Source organism: Tiliqua scincoides, chromosome 4 (assembly GCF_035046505.1).
Source record: "Tiliqua scincoides isolate rTilSci1 chromosome 4, rTilSci1.hap2, whole genome shotgun sequence".
Lineage (NCBI taxonomy): Eukaryota > Metazoa > Chordata > Lepidosauria > Squamata > Scincidae > Tiliqua > Tiliqua scincoides.
In genome coordinates, this window is record NC_089824.1 from 224,530,410 (window position 1) to 224,550,281 (window position 19,872).

General features: G+C 60.1%; 3 protein-coding genes across 7 annotated transcripts; 1 reads left to right on the top strand and 2 right to left on the bottom strand.

Annotated features, from left to right (window-relative positions):
* Positions 1 to 3,219: 3,219 nt before the first annotated feature.
* On the top strand, positions 3,220 to 7,478 carry TNNC2 (troponin C2, fast skeletal type; the record flags this gene model as incomplete). Its single annotated transcript, XM_066624764.1, has 5 exons — positions 3,220 to 3,283; positions 3,859 to 4,002; positions 4,083 to 4,197; positions 4,938 to 5,074; positions 5,911 to 7,478. Coding segments are annotated over 5 exons (492 nt in total), but the record flags the coding sequence as incomplete, so codon positions are not given.
* UBE2C (ubiquitin conjugating enzyme E2 C) lies at positions 7,371 to 10,676 on the bottom strand. Of its 3 annotated transcripts, none has more exons than XM_066623181.1 (6): positions 10,630 to 10,676; positions 9,650 to 9,677; positions 9,454 to 9,540; positions 9,022 to 9,226; positions 8,114 to 8,173; positions 7,371 to 7,635 (listed from the first exon to the last, which is right to left on the bottom strand). In XM_066623181.1, the coding sequence occupies exons 2-6, from the start codon at positions 9,659 to 9,661 to the stop codon at positions 7,577 to 7,579; spliced, it is 423 nt and encodes a 140-aa protein (XP_066479278.1). In that variant the 5' UTR covers positions 9,662 to 9,677; positions 10,630 to 10,676; the 3' UTR covers positions 7,371 to 7,576. The 3 variants fall into 3 exon arrangements, with proteins under 3 accessions (XP_066479278.1, XP_066479277.1, XP_066479276.1); XM_066623180.1 differs by lacking the exon at positions 10,630 to 10,676 and adding an exon at positions 10,367 to 10,437; XM_066623179.1 differs by lacking the exon at positions 10,630 to 10,676 and adding an exon at positions 9,773 to 9,890.
* Positions 10,677 to 12,069: 1,393 nt separating this feature from the next.
* Positions 12,070 to 16,944, bottom strand: DNTTIP1 (deoxynucleotidyltransferase terminal interacting protein 1). 3 transcript variants are annotated; one of them, XM_066624949.1, is made up of 13 exons: positions 16,857 to 16,944; positions 15,951 to 16,021; positions 15,720 to 15,816; positions 15,545 to 15,643; positions 15,203 to 15,265; positions 14,898 to 14,954; positions 14,599 to 14,660; positions 14,261 to 14,306; positions 13,851 to 13,909; positions 13,451 to 13,511; positions 12,908 to 12,979; positions 12,635 to 12,690; positions 12,070 to 12,362 (listed from the first exon to the last, which is right to left on the bottom strand). In XM_066624949.1, exons 2-13 carry the CDS (start codon positions 16,004 to 16,006, stop codon positions 12,224 to 12,226), a joined length of 867 nt encoding a protein of 288 aa, XP_066481046.1. In that variant the 5' UTR covers positions 16,007 to 16,021; positions 16,857 to 16,944; the 3' UTR covers positions 12,070 to 12,223. The 3 variants fall into 3 exon arrangements, with proteins under 3 accessions (XP_066481046.1, XP_066481045.1, XP_066481044.1); XM_066624948.1 differs by lacking the exon at positions 16,857 to 16,944 and adding an exon at positions 16,700 to 16,830; XM_066624947.1 differs by lacking the exon at positions 16,857 to 16,944 and adding an exon at positions 16,105 to 16,200.
* Between the last annotated feature and the right edge of the window lie 2,928 nt (positions 16,945 to 19,872).

Here is a 19,872-nt window from a genome sequence, read left to right on the forward strand (position 1 = left end):
AACCCCAGCTGAGCAGCGGATTCCCTGACCCCCCTGGGTGGACCAGAGACGCACCCACTTTGCGCTGGGAGGAGCAGTGCAGGAGCCAGCAGAGGCTCTGGGACAACCTTGTGCTGGGAATCCAGGGCAGACCTGGCTGGGTCTCAGGAGCTCCGACGCTTCCTTCTGCATGCCCTGCTTGGCCTCGCTGTTGGTGATTATGCGCCTGCCGGTGCTCGCTTTAGCTCCTCTTTCCTCTCTCACCCAAGGACTGGGAACTGCCTACTGTCTTTCCAGACATTGCGCCCTCCTCCCCGGGACCCTTCCTGAACGCAGCCCCAACCTGTGGCTCCAGCGCTGCTGAGCAGGCACTGAGGAGCGCCAGGCCCTGTGCCAGCAAAGAAGCCTAATGTATTTATTTAAATTTTATATTTGATTTTTTTCCCGGCCCTCGACACCTTGCCAGATATTTTATGTGGCCCTTTGGCCGAAAAGTTGAGAGACCCCGGTCTAGAACTGCGGAGGCCACAGAAAGGGGCTCTTCCCAGCCGTGCTGAGATGGGGGAGGGGCACATCCCGGCCTGGTGTAGCTCCCTCCCCTGCCCCTGCATTGCACCCCCTAAGAATGGATGTTTGGGGAGAATTTCAGGGGAACTTCAATGCTGGCTGCAGGGCAGGGGGAGCAGCGATTTCCAGAATCCACGACCTGCCACTAAGACTGCACCCCTGGGACACAAAGGCACCCCCTGCCCCACTTGGCAGGGCCCTCTTTGCCAAGCCTGCATTTGGTGATGCTTCTAGGTGGGGGACGTGTTGGACCTCCCTGCCTTATTTAGCAAGCTGCCCCACTGGCCTCCTCCACAGCTCCCTTAGGAATGTCTATTAATAGGGGGCGGGAAGGCCCAGGGTGTCCACCTGCTCCCATCAGTCAGGGCCCTCCCTCGGCCCACTTTGGACTGGGCTCCCCCACCCCCAGGCCCTTCCACGCTTTCTTTTTTGCACTTTGCCTGGGCCTGTTTCTAGGATCAGCTCAGGACCCCACATGGGCCCGGGCAGTTGTTCTGACTGATTCATCAGAGAGCGAGGCTTCTCCCGCCGGCCACCTCTGGGTCCTGCAGCTCCTTCCTCGCTTTGGCTCCACTGCTGGCAGCCTGCGGGTTTGGGGGCAGATTCTCTGCACTCTTGTTCCTGTCCCAAACAGAGAGGAAACTGGATCCTGGTGTAAGTAAGACTGGCTCCATGAACAGGCCTTGGGCGCCAAGGGTCACTGCTGGACTCCTGCAACAGAAAGGTCAGCGCCCCCATAACCCTTCTCACCAGCCAGGGCAAAGGGGAGGGGCATGTTGGCCAGCTCTGCTCCGCAGATGCCCAGTTGTCCCAGGGCCTTGGATGCCTCCCCCGCCTCAAGAGAGTGTGCTGGGAATGGAGTCAGTCCTCCACTCTTCAAATGGGGTGGGTGTGGGTGGGGGGAAGAGCTGGGCCGCTGCTTCTATTTCAGCCCTCACTGTTCTGGCTTGTGGCAGGTGCATGTCCCGCCTGCTCTCTGCTCATTGCTGTCCCCGCCAAAGGGCTTGGGTTTCTTCCTCTGGCTCTCGGACCATCCCTCTTCCTTTCCCCCCTTCTCTGCTGCCAGGAGTGGCTTGGCTAAATTTGGTAAAATGGCCCACCAGCCAATCCGCAGGCAAGGAGGAAGGTGATTGGCCAGCGGGAGAGCTGCCTCTGTGGCCATCCAATGATGAGGGCCTGGGTGGGAGCCTCCTGGAAGGGAAGAGTACAAATTGGAGGGCCAGGACCAGGGGGGAAGCGCCTGCCACCTGCTTGGAGCGGAGAGGGTCGCAGAGGTGGTTCTTTCTCTGTGGGGTGCTGTGGGTTGTTGCCTGCCAACATGGTAAGCATGGTAAGACCACGGGCTGGAAGGCCCACTTGGAAGGCGGCGCCCAGGACGGTTGGAGCTGGACCTCCTCCCGGGATGCCGGACCAGCCCGCGGCATGTGCACGGATGGCAAGGTGGACTGGTTGGTCGTGCGTCTGACGGGACAGGCCGGCACCGGGGCCCGGGGCCAGCACAGGCGTGGCGAGAGCTGCCAGGACACAAGCGCAGTCAAGCAAGCTGACTCTGGCTCTGTGTGGGGCCGAGGGGCAGGCAGACCCCTTGGCTGAGGCTGCTGGGGCATGTGGGGAACTTGTGGGGGTGGAGGGCCAGGACCTGGGGGCAGATCCTGACTGCCAAGGCGAGGGCTTCTTTCTGATGATGGTGATGAGGAGGAGCTCGGAGGGGTCCCGGGAAAGGGGAAACGGGGAGCCCAGGAGAGTGGAGCCAGAGAGGGGCCATGGGTGAATCTTGCTCAGTCTGAACACTGAGAGGGAGGGGGCCTAGCCCATTTCTGCTGGGGCAGGGCAAGGTTTTGGCCTGGAATAGGGGGGCCTTGGGGGCCCAGCAAGGACGGTGCTCTCCTGAGGGGAAGATGAGCCGGAGGTCAGGAGAAGGGGCTGCGAAGGGGTAATCCAATCTGGCAGCCAACAGGTGTCGATGCAGCTGGCCGGCCAAGTGCCCTAGAAGGAGGCCTGGGCACAGCTAAGAATAACTGGGGGAATCAGGGAACATCTTGGCGCTCCTCTTCCCCCAAGGGATCTGCTGCCTGCCAAGGACACTGCAGAGTGGCTGGAGCAGGGCACCCACCCCCAGCTGCTGAGAGGCAGCCGCGCCAGCCCCGGAACCGGCTGGCTTGAAGCCCCACCAGGCTGACTCTGGTCTTGCCCTCCTGGGGGCTTCGTGAGCACAGCCCCAGCATGACCCAAGGGGCCTCTCCAAAGACATGGGCAGGGAGGAGACTCTGTTGTCCTGGTTGCTGGCTCCTCTCCTATCTTCCTTCCTCTCCAATCCCTCCCTCGGCCCCACACCAACAAGGCAGACCCTGGGGGATCAGCGGGCTGGGCCCTGGGAGCCCCCAAGTTCCTTGGAGAATGGGGTCTCCAGGGAGCCTGAGAAGGTTCCAGGCCCACCCTTCCAGCAACACCACGGGCCTTTGCAAGGGAGGTCTCTAGTAGACCTGCTGGCCGGGGACAACTCTGCAGCACCAGGGCCCGCTGCAGCCTGCTGCTCCCGGCAGGAAGAACGGGGCTCTTGCAGCAGCGTGTGAGGCTCTGGCCAGGCAGAAGCTGAAGAGGAGGAACGCGCTGTCTCCCAGGCAAGGTCTCACTGGGCCTCCCCTTGCCCCCCCCTCGTGGTGACTGCTTCTGCTTGTCTTGCAGACGGACCAGCAGGCGGAGGCTCGGTCCTACCTCAGCGAGGAAATGATTGCGGGTGAGTTTTAAGCCCCCCCTGCAGGCTCGGTTTTCTGGGCACGTAACTCAACCAAGGAGCCCCTGGCCCAGGCTGGAGACTTGCAGCCAAACCAAGGCAGGCCCTTTGGCTGCTGCCCCCCAGCTCTGCCTAGCAGGTCTGTGGGAAAGTAGCAGCCCCGTTGCTCAGAGAGGGAGACACAGTGGTTCCCACTTATGCCAGCCCCTTTGGCCCCACTGTGTCCATTTGGGAAGTAGTCCTGGCCAGGAGCCACTAGTCACTGGTGGGATCCTGAGATCTATCCCAGCCTGAACTGGAGAATGACTCCAAGAGGCCTTCTCCTCTAGTTTGTCTCAGGTGCGTGGCTGGAGCAGAGGCAGGACAGGGTTTGTGGGGAGGTCCAGAGTGGACATAGCTGCCTGCTTCTGATGGAGCCGCTGATGGGGGGGGGGAGGTGGCAGAAGCAAAGGGCATGGATGGAGACGGGGGAGGGGCACCTGCCCCGCTACACAGGGGCCTGTGCAGTGAAGGTGGGGCTGGCAGGAGCCTGGTCTGAGCCCAGCTGCCCACCTGCCCATGCCGTGTTTCTGCGGCAGAGTTCAAAGCCGCCTTCGACATGTTTGATGCGGACGGTGGCGGAGACATCAGCACCAAGGAGCTGGGCACAGTCATGCGGATGCTGGGCCAGACGCCTACCAAGGAAGAGCTGGATGCCATCATTGAGGAGGTGGACGAGGATGGTGAGCAGCGGCGGCAGCGGTGCGGTGGGCGAGGGGGGCACGAACCACCGCCCAGCTTCTGAGCCGGCCTCCCCCTGCAGGCAGCGGCACCATCGACTTTGAGGAGTTCCTGGTCATGATGGTGCGCCAGATGAAGGAGGACGCCAAGGGCAAGAGCGAGGAGGAGCTGGCCGAGTGCTTCCGCATCTTCGACAGGTGAGACCTGGCCCTGCCCTGGTGCGTGTGCCTGCGCACCGGGCATCACCCGGCAGGGCCGGAGCCTGCGACCTCTGGGCGGCCCTGCCTCTCTGGCACCAGGCCTGTGAGCAGCGCTCTGCAGCTCCGGGCCCAGCCAGCCCCTCCCGCGACGCCTCCCCGCGCAGGCGCAGCACTCACGGACATCAGTGTGGCCAGGGGCATCCGACCGGGTTGCCCAGCTCGGCTCAGCCCGCAGCAGTGAGGCAGGCGCCCTGCCAGGGCCGCAAGCAGCAAGCTGGAAAGCCCTGCATTTGCTGTGCCCCCCCCCCCGCAGAGACCAGCCCCTCCGCGGCGGCAGCACCCGCTCCTACCCCCTCCGGGCGAGGGAGGCCTTGCTCGGCCTCTTGTCCCGCCCCGCCTTCCCTGGCTGCCCCTCGTGTCCCGTGCTCGCGCCCGTGGCCCGCCAGGGCGGCGCTGTGGCCCAGACCCTTCCTTCGTTCTCAGCCCGGGGGCGCGTGCGGGGGCACTCACGCCCCCCTCTGCCCGCCCCGCAGGGCCTTCGCGGCCAGGGCGGGCATGGGAGCAGCCGGCGACTCGCTGGGGTGGGGGAGCGGAGCGGGGCCCTCGATGGCCCCCGCCCTGCACCCACCGCACAGCCCCCGGGTGCAGGATCCGTGGCCGCCACGACGCCTCACTTGGGGATGGGACGGGCGGGGAGGGGCGCGTCGCGTGGAACAGCCGGCCTGTCTGCCCCGCAGGAACGCCGACGGCTACCTGGACGCCGAGGAACTGGTGGAGATCTTCCGCGCCTCCGGAGAGAGGGTCACCGATGAGGAGATCGAGGAGCTCATGAAGGACGGCGACAAGAACAACGATGGCCGCATCGACTTCGACGGTGAGTGCTCTGCCTTGGCCTCCCAACACGACCTCCGACCGCGGAAGGCGCTTCCCCCGCCTCCGCCCAAGAAGCGCAGTGTTACCCACACTGTGGGTCAGGACCCACCAGTCAGGAAAACCTATTGAGGCCTAGGGAAAGTGTAGCTAAGCTGCACAAGCATGTTTACTCACAAGTAGGCAAATGTGCCTCACATTTTGAAGGGCTGGCTAAGAGGAATGCAGCACCACCAGCATGGTCCTGATCCACTGAACGCACTTCAGCCCCAAACACCCTTGTGAAAGAATTCCCCTCCCCAGGCTGACCAGGAAAATGGAGAGCCCTATGGAAAACTGAGCCACAAGTCTGCATTTACTAGGCCAACGTGTCTTGGCTCCTGGGGAAGGCCAGGCAAAGAAGAGTGCAAGGGCACCTCAATGGTTCCGATCTGCTGCAGATGGAGCTCAACAAATGCTCCTGCAGGTTCTCCCCACCACAGTAAAACTGTTCAGAACAGAGGCTGAGGCAGTTGCTATGGTGAACTTATTTTATAAGTCTTGTAAACCTAAGTGGGTCCTGTCACTTTAAAAAGTGGATCCCTGTGCTAAAAATTTGGGAACCACTGGACTAGAGCAGTACTACTCAAGCATGCAGAGAACCCTCCCTTTTCCCACTGTAGACATTAGGTGACAGAGATTGACCTCCCTCCCCAGGCTCCCTGCCAGCCAAATGGACTTGGAAGGCACCAAGCCAGGCTGCAGATGTGGGAGGGCACTTGCAGGAAGACCCCCCCCCATGCCTGTTCTTAGGTGGGTGAGGGCTTCCTGCTCCCCAGCTAATTCTGCTTCTATTTCCAGAGTTCCTGAAGATGATGGAGGGTGTGCAGTAAAGCGACTGGACATTCCTGCAGGACTGGCAGCAGCCCCCAGCCCCCTCTCGCCTCTGCGCCAGCCTGTCACCACCCTCCTGAGCTCCCACACTCCTGTTCCCGCTTGCTCTGGGCGGTTTAGAGACTTCTTTGCAGCTCAGCTCTGCAGCCCCCTCTCTAACCCACACCGTCAAGTCTGGTTTGTAACACTTCAATAAAGAGCCAAGGACTGGAACTGGAGGAAGACCAGGCAGCTTCAATGTGGTTGCAAAGCAACGTCTGAATTGGGCCCCTGCCCCACAGGGGAGAGCTGGAGGGAGGAAGAGGAAAGGCACAAAATTCACAAGCGGGAGGGGTGTTTTTTACCATCTTTTAAATACTTTTAGTTTTAGGCTCTTCCCTAGCACTTAAGGATAAGGTAGGCTGTGGAATCATTCTGCATGGGGAAGGGGGTGGTGGCAGCAGAGGAACGCCTCCAAGCATGCTGTGGTAGCTGGCCACCTCTCCTCACTCCCATCCCTGCAAAGAAAAGAGGCACAGCAGGGGAGCTGGGCTTCCTGGAGCCCCGAAATCTCTGGGTATGAGGCCCTCCCTTCCGCCACAGCACATACTCCACCTAGTCTTGGCCCCCCAATGCACGCTTGCTTGCTCACTGCTGCGGCAACTATGCAAATGAGCCTGCCAGGAAAATGACCCCTGCAACAGCAGGGAAGTGCCCCCCCTTCCCTCCTGCAGAGACAGGTCCACTCCAAGGGTGAACTGCAATCTGGCAGACCTTTCTTCAAGTCCAGTGTGCACCCCTCCCCCAAAATGCCTACAGCAGCATTCTGGGCTGAGATTCTCACTTGTTTGCCATCAGGGCCAGACCCTTGTGACGTTGCAGACATGCCACCACCTCCACTGCTGCTGGGCTGAACAGTAAGTGGCAGGAAATGGAGACATGTCAGGAGCTTGCCAAGGCCCAGTAGGCCAGCAAAAGACCCAATGGGTTAAAGGAATAGAGCCTGTGCCAGGGCAGTAGCACCCGAGACACAGATGCCAGTTTTCAGAGCAGCTGTCAGTTTTTGCAAGGAAAGTTAGTTTCTGGTCCTCACTATTCCACAGCAAAGCTTGTCAACATCAAGTCTATCTGGCCAGGACAGAGACGGTTGCGAGAGCCACGCTGCATTTCTGCCCAACTTGTCAACTGCCTCTTGTGAACGCTCTGCTATTCCAACCAGATGGCACAAACAGGCTTGCTTGCTTGCTAATGCAATCTGACCCAGAGCCTCACACGAATCCAGTGTCCCATGTTCAGGAGCGCATGTCCGCATCTGGTGGGTCCATGGAAGGAGCCCTCCTTTCAGCCAACTCTACAGGGGAGGCTGCTGTGAGCTTGCCCCAGCATAGCCAAGGATATGTATGGGTAAGGCCACTACCAATCTAGAGGGCACTGAATCTGGGCATCCATCTAGAAAAACAAACCTGTTTATTTATACATGAATCAATCGGAGAAAATGCCAAATAAATTTAAAAGCACTCTATAATACAATGTAGCACTCGTGTACCAGAGCATGCAAGGAGTGGGAGAAAGAACAAGAAGACACCACCAGGGTGGAGTGGGAGGGCAGACACCGGCTGGGCGGACGGGCAGGAAGGCAGATGGTGGCGCAAGGTCAGGTGTCCCAGCTCTTCTCGTGTTTCGCATATGATTCATGGAGGCGCTTCTTGTAGGCTGTAGGGAGAGTCACAGTAGTAAAGCTCCAGCGGGGACTTGCCTCCTCCCCCTCCTGTGGTCCTTTGGGGTTTTGTTGCACTATTTCTCTATCACCACATTTTGCATTTTATTTTTGCCATCTTGCTATTTTACTTGGTTTTTTTCTGCTATGCACAGCTACCTTGAGTGCTCCATTCAGTCTGAGGAAAGGGCAGGATCCAGAGTGCTTCTCCACAGGGAAGGGGGCAATTACTGCCCTGAAAAACCTCTGTATGTCCTCCCTGGGGGGAGCTGCTACTCCTCTCCAGCTGTTACAAGCCTACCGCCTTCTGCCTCAGACCACTGGATGCCCCTCCAAGCCAGTTGTGCCACAGGGCTTGACAACCCCTTCCCAAGTTTAGGCAGAGGAAGGATTTTCCCAACCCTACCTCGAGGTGGTGCCAGGGAAGGCCCCCTCCCCCCAGACAGACCCATGAGCACCGCTGGCTCCACCAACCTGGCTGGTTTTTCCAGAGCTCTGCAGCATCCGTGTTCAAAGGGCTCTCAATGTTGGGCTCTGTGGTTGGGAAGAGGAACCATCAGTGCACCAGCCCACGCTTGGAAGAGGTGAGAGACATCAGGGGAATCATTCAACTCTTCTGCTCCCCCTCCCCCCAGTCTATCAGCAAGGGACAGGAAGCTCTTCCCTCTAGAAAGCCTCTGCTTGCCTGGGAGGGAATCAAGAGCTTCTCCAGGAATTGTGCTTTCCAAGGAGCAGAAACACACCAGATGTAGGAAAGCAGTAACAGGCACCCCCCTCTTCTTCACTCCAGGAGTGTGTTGAGGGCCTTGGATAGTCAGGTTCCACCCCCAACCCAGCTCTGCTGGACAAGGAGGTGGTTCGGGGGCAGGGAGGTGATGGGCAGCAGCTGCCCTTTTCCCACATCCTCCTGACTGGCAAGGCCCCCGACAGAGGAACTACCCAGCCTGAGCCATGGCCTTTCCCCAGAGAGGGATGAGTGCGGGCATGTGGCTGGCTGGCTAGCTCCCTCAGTGATTTCCCCCCTTGCTGCTAAACTGAAAATGGGCTTGGAAAAGAACTTTAATGAGAAGCGTGAACTAGCCAGCTTGCATGCACAGGCCAGGACTACAACGCGAGCTGAAATGATGCTCTGAGCAGCCCTTGCCACTTGGGGGGGGGGCAGGGGGAAGAGTCCTGAATGTACCCAGCAGGCCACCCTCCAGCCCTAAAGCGAGCTCATCCTTGCACCCATCAAATGCTGTTCTCTGCAGACTGGACCAGATATTGTCTGAACCGGTCTCAGATTCTCTCCCCCTCCCCACTAGATTAGGGTCACCATCAGGCCTTCCTGTGTGGGGCCGGGGAGGGTGTTGCTGCAGCAGGAGCCCAGAGCCCCAACTCACCGCCCAGCAGGCTCTGGATGGAGAGCAGGATGGTGCGGACATCGTAGAGGGCCGACCACTTCTCCTTGAGGATGTCCAGGCAGATGTTCCCCTGCAGGTCCACGTTGGGGTGGTAGCAGGGGGTGAGGAACTTGACGACGGGGGCGTTGTAGGGGTAGCCACTGGGGAACTCCAGGGACAGCTTGTACCGCAGGTCCTCGTATACCTGGGCGGGCGGCGGCGATGGCCAGGCTCACAGCGACCCCTGCGGGCGTCTGCCCCGCTCCAACAGCCCCGCAGCCCGCCTCCCCTTCCAGAAGGGAGTCCGTCCAGCGCCCGCTCAGGGGAGCCCGCGGGGCCCGGGAATTCCGGCCACCTCGGAGGCGCCGGAAGGATCCCCACCCCACGCTGCCAGCGGCTCCCAGTCGGGCCCCGCAGCGGAGTCCGGCTTACCGTCCCCGCGGCGCCGTGGATGGTCCCGATCCAGCGGAAGAGGTTGTCCGACTCGGGAAAGGCGGAGATGCCCTGGTCGCCGGACGTCTAGACGGGGCGGAGAGCGGCGTTAGAGGGCGCGGGAGCAGGCCGCCTGCTCCCCTCCCGCGCGGGCGGGGCCCCTGGCGGGGCGGGGGCACCGAACCGGGAGACTCACCATGAGGGTCATCAGCTCCTGCTGCAGCCTGCGGAGAGACGGCGCGGACGGTTAGGGCAGCTGCACCGACGCGCCGCCCGCGCTCCCTCCCCCCTTCGCCCGCCCGCCCGCCCCGCCGCCTACCTGCTGCGGACCGAGCCCCGCGCCGCGCCTGCGCCGGGCTCGGCGGCCTTCCCGGGGGCACGGACGGCGCCGGGGTCGGCGTTCTGCGAGGCCATGGCGGGCTGCGGGTCTCGCGCTCCGGGCGCCGCCGAGTTTGAAAGTCGCGAGGCGGCCGCGGCTCAGCCAATCGGCGCCGCCCCCGCCCAGCGCCCGCGCGCATTGGCCGGCCAGGGACGGGCGGGGCCGCGGGGCTCGGCTCGCTCGCTCGGGCCGTCTCCGCCTCGGTGGCCTCGTCCCGGCGCCGGCGGAACTGCCCGCCACTGTGCCGGGCGGCCTAAGCCCCGGGGAGGCCGGAGGGCGCCCGGGCCTCGCAGGCGGCTGCCCGCCCCGTTCCCGCTTTCTCTTTGCCGGCCCTCGCGGCAGGGGCGCCTGCGCTCTCCCAGCCGCCCCCCCCCGCGGCTCGGCAGCGCACAGCAGGCAGTGCCCCCCGTTCCAGGACCGCTCCCCCGAGGGAAAGCCCACGGCGCCCCCTCCCTTCCCGGCGTGCACCGGCTCAGCACGCCCGCCGCTCCTTGCGCCAGGCAACCCTGGCCCGCATGCTCCAGCAGACCTCACCTGGGCTGCCCGCACTCCTACCCAACCAGAACGGTCAAAGAAGCCCAGTGGCGACCCACCCAGAGGGGCAGGCTGGAAGGGCAGTGCCAGTCGTCCCACCGAGCAGGCCTCTTGCAAGCCTCCAGGCCTGCCCTGGTGAAAGCACTGCTCTCGGGCAGGGCATATGCAGGCCCAGCAATCAACAGGCAAGTGGAGCCGCTGCAGGAGGCTCAGTACCCAAGTACCGCGTTCTGTGAGGCTCCCAGGGCTCACGCCCCACCTACCTTGCCCCTTCAGGCTGGGTGCACACCTCCTGCCACTCAGCAACAAAGCCCTGGATATTTTGTGCTCTCTGTCCCTCCCCACTTCTGTCCAGGGGAACCCCGGCCTCTCTGTGCAGGCCCCACCCTCCCTCCTGCCCTGGCACCCCTCTGTCTTCCCCACCCAGCAAGACTCCTCCCAGCTCTACCTAAGAAGGTAAGAACAGCCCCACTGGATCAGGCCATAGGCCCATCTAGTCCAGCTTCCTGTATCTCACAGCGGCCCACCAAATGCCCCAGGGAGCACACCAGATAACAAGAGACGTCATCCTGGTGCCCTCCCTTGCATCTGGCATTCTGACATAACCCATTTCTAAAATCAGGAGGTTGCGCATACACATCACGGCTTGTACCCCGTAATGGATTTTTCCTCCAGAAACTTGTCCAATCCCCTTTTAAAGGCATCTAGGCTAGACGCCAGCACCACATCCTGTGGCAAGGAGTTCCACAGACCGACCACACGCTGAGTAAAGAAATATTTTCTTTTGTCTGTTCTAACTCTCCCAACACTCAATTTGAGTGGATGTCCCCTGGTTCTAGTGTTATGTGAGAGTGTAAAGAGCATCTCCCTATCCACTCTGTCCATCCCCTGCATAATTTTGTATGTCTCAATCATGTCCCCCCTCTTTTCTAGGCTGAAGAGGCCCAAAGGCCCTAGCCTTTTCTCATAAGGAAGGTGAAAATTTAAATTTTATCCCCCTTTTTATTTATTCAACTTTTTTTTTTAATTTTAATTATGCAAAGGACACAGCAACGATTATCCAAATCTAGGTCTCCCATCCAAACCAGGACCACAGCTGACGCTGCTTAGCTTCATTTATGGTTGAGCGTCAACACCACTCAGACACCAGGCCTCACAGCCTTTCTGTTCTGGCTGGCCCTGTATCTAGAAATGCATTCTAAGAATGCCAACCTGGAGGTCCCAGCTGATCAGGAAGGGGCTGCAGCAGCTCAGAGGAAGACCTCCTGGGGCTTGAAGCCCACACAGGGTAGGGGCAGCCACTTTCTGTGTGCGTCACACACACACAGCTGCCAGGCCTTCCTGGTATTCCTGCTCCAGACTGCCTCTGGGCCAGCAGTGCAGCAGCCTCTCTGGGTGTGATGCCACCCTTTGGCCCAGGCAGCCCTCCTCCACCCAGCACTCCAGCCATTTTGTGCCCATCTGTCTTTAAATTGCACCCCTTTGGAGATGGGGATACTGTTCCTGCTAACCAAACCACTAGAGGGCACCAATTCCTTCACTGTAGCACTGCCCCACGTAGAGGAGGAGCCTCTCACTGGATGGGGAGGAGGAGAATCTGCACTGGCCCTGCTGTCGCTGATCAGCACCTCCACAGGCACACTAGGCCCTGATGAACACACAGACGAGGAATATGTCTTCCTTCGCAGGCAACACACAGCATGTTCAACCAGAGGCGTTTATTTCCAGCCTGCGTGTAGGTGCAGACAAGAGAAAATCCTCACAAGCCGCCTGCTTGCCCACAGCAGTGCAAACCCCTCCCAGTCAGACAGACCCCAAGAGTTCAGTCATGAAGTCAGGGCTGGATCTGGATGAGGCCTATGGGTCCTGAGTTCCCTCTGGGGGAGGACGTTCCCCTTCACTGCGGAGGGTCTCCATGTACTTCCGCATCTTTGTGGTCATCCATGGGGGAGGGACAAAGGGCTTCAGTTCATCCAGCTTCAAATCTAGAGATCCTCTGTTGAAACGAGGAAATCAGAGAGGGGAAGCATTGGTTGGTTGGCTGGTCTGACAAGGGCCCCAGTCTCAGCAAATCCCCTGAAAGGCTCTAGGCCCACCTGGCGCCTGCTCAGGTACCAGGCATTTGATACCAAGGCGCGTGCGCATGCATGCATGCACGCACACACACGGGGGGGGGGAGAGGGAGGGTGTATCTTTGCACCAGGTCTGCCTGGACCCACATGTAACAGGACTCTGGCCATCCTAGGAAAGGCCCCCTCCCTGCCTCACCTGTACTCGTTACTAGTAGCCAAGTCCTGAATGTCCTCCTCTAGAAGAAGATAGGCCTAAAGGAGACAAGACATGGAGTCTGTCTACCTGCTGCCCTCCCTATATCATGCTCTGCCCAGGAAGAGAAGCAGCGGCCCAGCCAGGCACAACGGCCCTGCCTGCCAGTACTATGCATCTTCCTGACTCCCACTCCGAAAAAAGAACAGGGCCCAATAACTCTCCACCCTCCCAGCTAAGGGCTCCCAACCCCCGCCGATGCCCTGCCCGACTCACCATCTTCCCTCCAGTGGCCCTCATGTGCTGCTGCTCGGCCAGCCAGTGCTTGTCCTGAGGATCAGCTGCATACTGAGGAGGCAGAAGAGCAGCTGTTGGCTCCCCTGGCCCTCTGCCCCCCAGAGACGGTGCCACTGCCTCTCCCACCATTCAGGGAGGGGATGCTGGCCCCAGGAGCTGCTCTCTTACTAGCAAAGGAAGCAGCAAAGCCAAGCATTCCTGCAACTTCCAAACAGCTTGGGTGGCATTCTGGGGCTCAGATCACCACATGTCACCAGCAAGCCAGCCTGACCCCAAAAGAGCGCTGCAGGACTAGGAAGCCCACCAGCTGGCTTCCTACAGTGGCCAGCCAGGTGCTCAAACGGAACACCCCAAAGCAGGAGAAATGAAGGAAAAAGTAATCCCCACTGGGCCTTGTTCTCCAGCAGCTGGCACGCAGCACCACACAACCCTGGCCATGGGCAGACACAGCTTATGATGAGCCCCTCCTGGCCTTCCCAGATGGCCTCCAGCCTACTGGAGAGGGGGCCTTAGCTCACTGACCTTGAATAGGTGAGGGTGCTTGATGTAGAGGCGGCCTCTGGTCCCGCCCATCCCCAGCGCTCTGCATCAGAAGAAAAGCACCAAAAGAGGTCAGACTTTGCTCCTGGAGCAAGGCACAGCCCCTGCCCTCCAACCCACTCCTTGCTTCAGAGAAGCACTGAGTCAAGGCCCTGATTCCTACCCCTTGTAGCATGGCAGCTCTCCAGGTGGAAAGGGATCTTTTTCAGCCCTACCTGGAGATTCTTCCAGGGCCTCAATAGGGACCTCCTACTCTGACCCCCCCCCCGAGCCTCCCCTTGGGTCTTGGTGACTGTGACCCCAATGCTCCATGGGGCCCCCAGGTGACACTAGGCCAGCTCTTCCACTCACCACAGCCCTCACCTGCCTGGCAGCCACTTACTTGTTTGCTCTCGATCCAAGAACAAAGGTACTGGAGTCTGTGATCCGTAGGGGGTCCCACTGCAGAGTGCGACGGAGGGAGAAAAAGCAGACTGGTCAGGGTAGCCTGTCCCCCTCAACCTACTTTCAGTGATCCCCCAAGTTACTCTCAGGCCAAGCAAGAGAGAAGTTGCCCTGTGTCCCCCAGAGCTCCAGTGGGAAGGGCCCTGCTGGAGCAGACCACGTAGTGGGGGGCTGCCTGGTCCAGCAAGCTGCTTCTCACCAGCCAGTAACCCACAAGTGGGGCACAAGGCCAGAGCCCCTCAGCAACAATGGCTGCCCTGCTGAGTCTGATGCCAGGGCTTTCTGAGAGCGTCCAAGCTCCCCCACCACCGATGCTCTCTGGACTGCAAGCACACACGTCCAGCATACCTTGGGACCGTCCCTCTGCAATGGCTCACAAGTCTTGCTTTTCCACCTGCAGAGAGAGAAAGTGACTGAGCCAGACTGCTGCTCAGAGCAATGAAGGGGGTGAGCTGTGTGGGAAAAGGGCTGGGCATCCTGCACACCTGCTCTCTGCTGCCTGCTCTACCTGCGCAAGAACAGCTGCTTGATGCACCAAACTGTGCATGGCAGAGCATGGGTCAGGCCTCTCCAGGCCCCCTCACAAGGAGGCTCTGCTCTCCCCTCCGTGTTCTTCCTGTTCTGACACAGTGTGCCCAGAGGAGGCCAACCCCACCCCCCTAGCTGCATTCCACCACCACACTTACACGCTCGCACCAGAAGTCGCTCGTTCATTTGCCTGGCTCTGCCCTGGAGGACGCCCCTTCCTCTGCAGTGGGGGGGGGGGGGAGAGAAAGACCCACCTCCTGAACACTTTCTATCCCACATCTGCTCCTCTCAGTGGGAAAGAGACGGGTCTGCTGCAGCTCAGTCCCACAGGAGCAATTCAGTATTGATGGGCAGATAAATGAGGCACTGCTGGTGCCCTGGTGAGGCTCCCCCTTGAAGGGGGAAGAAGGAGGGAGTCACCCTTCAAGGGCTCCACGGGCCTTCCTGGGACTCCTACCTTTCTGGGGATGGGGCTCCCCTGTTGGCTCAGTTCCTCCTCCACTGGCCGGATGCGCTGGGGGGGGGGAGAAAGTATCAGCCTAGAGGTATTCCCCTTTCCTGTCCCTCCCACTCGAGCCCTGGAAAAGACAGGCCTCCTGCAAGGATCCCAACTCAAGGCTGCTGTTCTCTCACTCTCCCCAACCTCCCTCCCGGCAGCAAGACCTGGCCAGGGACCCAGGCTCTGCTTGGACCGCAGAGAGCTTCCCGGTGGCAGGGAGAGACCAGCAGCCTGGCCCTTCACAGAGAATGGCCGACTCCTACCTTCACGACTGGCACCTCATGGGGCAGCCGTGGCACAGACTTCTTGCAAAACAGCAGCTTGGCCTGCAGGAAGCAGCACAGGTCAGAAGAAGTGCGCCAGGGTGGGCTCCTACCAGAAGCAGCAAGGGGCTTTGCGCAGCACTCCACTGCCCCAGCTGCTGGCGGAGACCGAGCACCCAGAGCCCCGTCTCTGCAAGGGGCGCCTGCAGGTGCGGAAGCCACGGCTGGGCAGCATCTGCAGAGAGTGCCCAGGCTGGAGAGTGTCGGCCCCTCGCCCCCAGCCCTGGTAGTGCCGGGCAGGAGCCGCTCCCACTGCCTCAAAGCCCCCAAGGCAGCGCCCACCTGCTCCAGGCAGCTGCGGCAGGTCTCCTGGACGAGCTGCTCCGCGTCCACCTCGTCCCCGACGTTCTCGCGCACGTTCCCCGCGGCCTTCTGGAAGAACTGGGCAGAGGGACGCGCTTGAGCTCCCAGAACCGCGGCGGCAGCCCCGAGACCCGCCCCGCCCCACCGGCCTCACCTTCATGTACTTGCCGAAGACGGCCTGGATGTCCTCGTTGATGCTGGGCTGCAGGACGGCGCGCAGCAGCTCCATGGACACCGCGGGCTCCGTGAAGCTGCGCACACAACAGCGATGCAGCGGCCGGCCCGGGCCAAGGCCGCCCCCGCCCAGCCCAGCAGGAGGCCGCGGCTCCCGGGCCGGCGAAGAGCGCAGCGCAGCGCAGCCTCCCCCGAGCCCCCCGGGACCCACCTGCTCATGACGTGCGCCCGGCGCCCGCGCCGCTGCACCAGCCGGTGCTTGATCATCAGGTTCCAGGGGCCCTGCGGGGAGAGGCCGGTCAGTGGGCGGGCCGGCGGGACCCCCTCCCGCGGCGCTCGGCCGCGCCCCGGCCGCGCCCGCTCACCGCGGCGGCGGCGCCCGCCATGCCGGCCTCCCGCTCGCGCTCCTGCTCGGCCTCCCGCGCGGAGCCCATCCTCGCCGCCTCCGCGCCCGCCCCGCGTCATCGGCGCGCGCCCGCCGGCCCGGAAGCGTCGCCCCGGCAACGGCGCGGGCGGGCTCTGCGGCGCCCCTCCCCCTGGGCCGGCTGCCTGCGCCCTGCGCGTCTCGGGGCAGCAGGGCGCGGAGGGCGGGCCTCCCCTGGCACCGCCCCTGCCCGGAGCTCGCCTCCCGCCCCTCGGAGGCGCGCGGCAAGCCGGGCGGCGTCGCGCGTCTCGGCGCCTGCTGAAGCCACTGCCGCTGCTCCCCTCCCGGCCCGCGCAGCGCAGGCGGAGGGCGGGACTCCGGGCAGCCCGCAGCCTCGCCGCGCCCGCCCCCCTGCTGCGGGCGGGCACAGCGGGGGCTTCCCGCCGCGGAGGGAGAGCGGAGCGCGCCCTCCTGGCCCCGTCCCTTGGGGCCTGCCCGAGGGCCGGGGCAGGAGGTGCCTTCCGGCAGGGCCGCTGCGCCGGGCCTCGTCCCGCCCTGGTGCGCGGAGACGCGGCTGCGGGCTCTGAGCAGCGCACAGGCGGGCCTGCGTCTGCATCGGGTCCGACGGGCGGCCTGCCCCGCGCAGGATGTCCTCGGAGGCCCTGGAGTCTGCCGCGTCTCGCGCCGAAGGTGTGGCCGGCCGGAAGAGGCCCTCTGCTCGCCGCCCCTCCTGCAGGCCCTCCCCAAGGAGACCTCGCGCCCGCCGCTTCCTCGGCAGCCCTTCTGCTCTTTCCCCGCGATTCTGCTCCGAGAAGCAGGAAACCCTTCCAGCGCTTGTGTCGAAAGAGGGCTGCCCTCGCTCGCTGAGAGCCCGGTGGGGCTTGGGGTGAGCCAGAGAGTGAGTCACATCCGTTTTCAGAGGGCAGTTGGGACTCACTAGCAGCTGGAAGGTTTGTGGGATACAGTGTTCCAGTGGTTCTCAAACTGGTGGGTCGCGAGACACCAGTTTGCGTAACGGTTGTCTGTCCCTTTAAGGGGCGGGTGAAGGGGACAGTCCGGAGTGTTGCAGGAGGTGCTTTGTGCCTGCTTTCTCTGAACCTTAAAAGCCTTGCTCTCTGCAGGGCTCCCCACACCTGCAGCCTGCTGCAGCCCTGTCTTCATAAAGTAAGTCACAAGCACCCCCTCGCCCCCCTTAGCGGCGCAGTCTTGTGGATCGTGTTGCTGCCCTAGCCCCTCCCCTGCAAGAACTTACTGAGGTTTTGGGGCAGGGCTCCACTTGGAAAAGAGGGCTTGGCAACTTCGGGCACTCCAGCGTATTCTCTTTCTTGGCTGAGCAGTCAAGCAGAGGCGTGTAGCGTGCCTGCAGCCTCATGCCAGAGGATCAGGGTGTCCTTAGATTTTGTTCTGCTTCAAACAGCCAGCAGTCATTCCATCCCGCACAGACTGCACCTCAGCCCTTTCCCTTAAGTTGGTGAGGGTCCCCTTCTTCAATCTCTGATAGCTGTCTTGGGTACCCACAATAAAAGTGAGAGAAAGGTGAGGTATAAATTCGTTCAGTACTATATCCCCATCTGAGATCTCCGGGTAATGTCACCTAAGAACATCTGAAGAGCCTGGCTTCTGGATCAGGCCAAAGGCCCACCTAGTCCAGCTGCCTGCATCTCAGACGCCTCTGGAAGCACACAAGACAACAAGACCCCTGCATCCTGTGGCCATTCCCTTGCAGAGAGAATACCAAGGACTTGATGTCAGCATCACTCACACCAGTTCTCTGGCTTGAGGTACATGGTTGTGAGAGAGAGCGGTGCCCCAGGAGTGTGCAAGCAGTTGGGGGCAGCTGCATAGTGACTTGGAACATGACTTTTCGTTCTCATGGGATGGGGGGATTCAGTGGAATACTGTGGAGTGTTCAGCCACCTGTGGCAGTAGTGCAGTCCTGAAAAACCCAAGGGCTCTAGATGAGTGTTTGGCTAGCATTGGATAGTTCCTGGCACTCCCCAAAATGGAACAGACATCCCCTCTTCTTCTCTGTTGTGAAAAGAAGGGGTGTTTAGGCAACCCAGGGCCTAACCCTATCTGACTTTCCAGCCCCAATGCAGTTGCAGTACAGTTCCGAGGTAAGGTAACAAATGTTCTCTTATCTTGAGGAGGCCTCTTGAAGCCCCTCCCACCACAGGATGCAGCACACCCCATTGGCACAGCATCATCAATAATAGAAGGTTGGAGAGGATTAGGCCCACAGGTAGGAGAGAGAGACACATATTTTAATCCTGTGGAGTCAGAAAGTCGGGAGAAGAGCCAGTAAACAGATGCAGCATCAATACATTGCGGCATGTAATTGTCCTCCCCCACCTTGTTTTTGGTGCACTGTTCTTGCTTCCCCTGTGGGGGTGGTGAGAGAAAGCATTTCAGGTGGGTGTTTATGTGTGGAGAGAGACCATAAAGGGCAAGGAAGCGTCCTTTGGTAAATGGAAGCCCTAATGAGGAGAATAAAAAGTAACATAAACTGTGGGAAAAGAAATGTAAGAAGGTGATACGGGAGGCCATGAGAGACTATGAGGAACACATGGCCAGCAGCATTAAGGGGAATAATAAAAGCTGCTTCAAATACATTAGAGGCAGGAAACTCGCCAGAGAAGTGGTTGGCGTAGCAATGACTGATGTAGCAGAATAAGGAGTCAGAGACGAGAAGCAGGTTCAGGATTCAATGCAGAGAGGGAAGCTGTTTTTCCAAGCTTCCTAGCTGCTTTTTATTCTCTTGAGACAATCTACAAGTTTACTCTCGGTTACTTGATAACGGTACCCTGACAACGCATTCCTAAGATATGAGCTATGAGTGCTTCTTTACAATGCTATCTCAGCTTGTTCTCAGGCTTCAGCTCAGAACCTGCTCACTCAGGTTTGCCTTGAATGGGGGGGGGCAGGTTTGCCTGCCTGCTGCCATGTTCACTAAAGCCAAAGCGTGCCTCTGCATAAACACTACAGTTGGCCCTCTGGATGGTGAGGGAGGGAAAGGGGAGATAAAAGGAGACCTAGAGATGGCAGAGAAATAGAATGAGTTCTTTGCATCTGTCTTCACCGCAGAAGACCTCGGGCAGATACCACTGCCTGAACGGCCCCTCCTGACCAAGGAAGTCAGATAGAGGCTAAAAGAGAAGATGTTTCAGACCTCATTGATAAATTAAAGATCAATAAGTCACCAGGCCCTGATTGCATCCACCGTAGAGTTATTAAGGAATTGAAGAATGAAGTTGCTGATCTCTTCACTAAAATATGCAACTTGTCCCTTAAAATGGCCACAGTGCCAGAGGATTGGAGGATAGCAAATGTCAAGCCGATCTTTAAAAAGGGAAAGAGGGGAGACTCGGGAAACTATAGGCCAGTCAACCTAACATCTATACCGGGTAAGATGGTGGAATGCCTCATCAAAGATAGAATTTCAAAACACATAGACGAACAAGCCTTGCTGAGGGAGAATCAGCATGGCTTCTGTAAGGGTAAGTCTTGCCTCACAAACCTTTTCGAATTCTTTAAAAAGGTCAACAGGCATGTGGATGCAGAAGAACCCATGGACATTATATATCTAGACTTTCAGAAGGCATTTGACACGGTTCCTCACCAAAGGCTACTGAAAAAACTCAGCAGTCGGAATTAGAGGGCAGGCCCTCTCCTGGATTGAGACCTGGTTGAAGACCAGGAAACAGAGAGTGGGTGTCAAATGGCAGCTGCGTTTCAATGTAAGTGTAAATTCATGCACATTGGGGCAAAA

Coding starts and splice junctions, on each gene's coding strand:
- DNTTIP1 (XM_066624947.1), bottom strand. CDS start 16,173: ATGGGCTCCGCGCGGGAGGCCGAGCAGGAGCGCGAGCGGGAGGCCGGC. Junction 15,817..15,950: donor CGGGCGCACGTCATGAGCAG/GTGGGTCCCGGG, acceptor TTGTGTGCGCAG/CTTCACGGAGCCCGCGGTGT. Junction 14,661..14,897: donor GGAGCCCCATCCCCAGAAAG/GTAGGAGTCCCA, acceptor CCCCCACTGCAG/AGGAAGGGGCGTCCTCCAGG.
- UBE2C (XM_066623179.1), bottom strand. CDS start 9,867: ATGGCCTCGCAGAACGCCGACCCCGGCGCCGTCCGTGCCCCCGGGAAG. Junction 9,541..9,649: donor AGGAGCTGATGACCCTCATG/GTGAGTCTCCCG, acceptor CGCCCCGTCTAG/ACGTCCGGCGACCAGGGCAT. Junction 8,174..9,021: donor CATCCAGAGCCTGCTGGGCG/GTGAGTTGGGGC, acceptor TCCCAACCACAG/AGCCCAACATTGAGAGCCCT.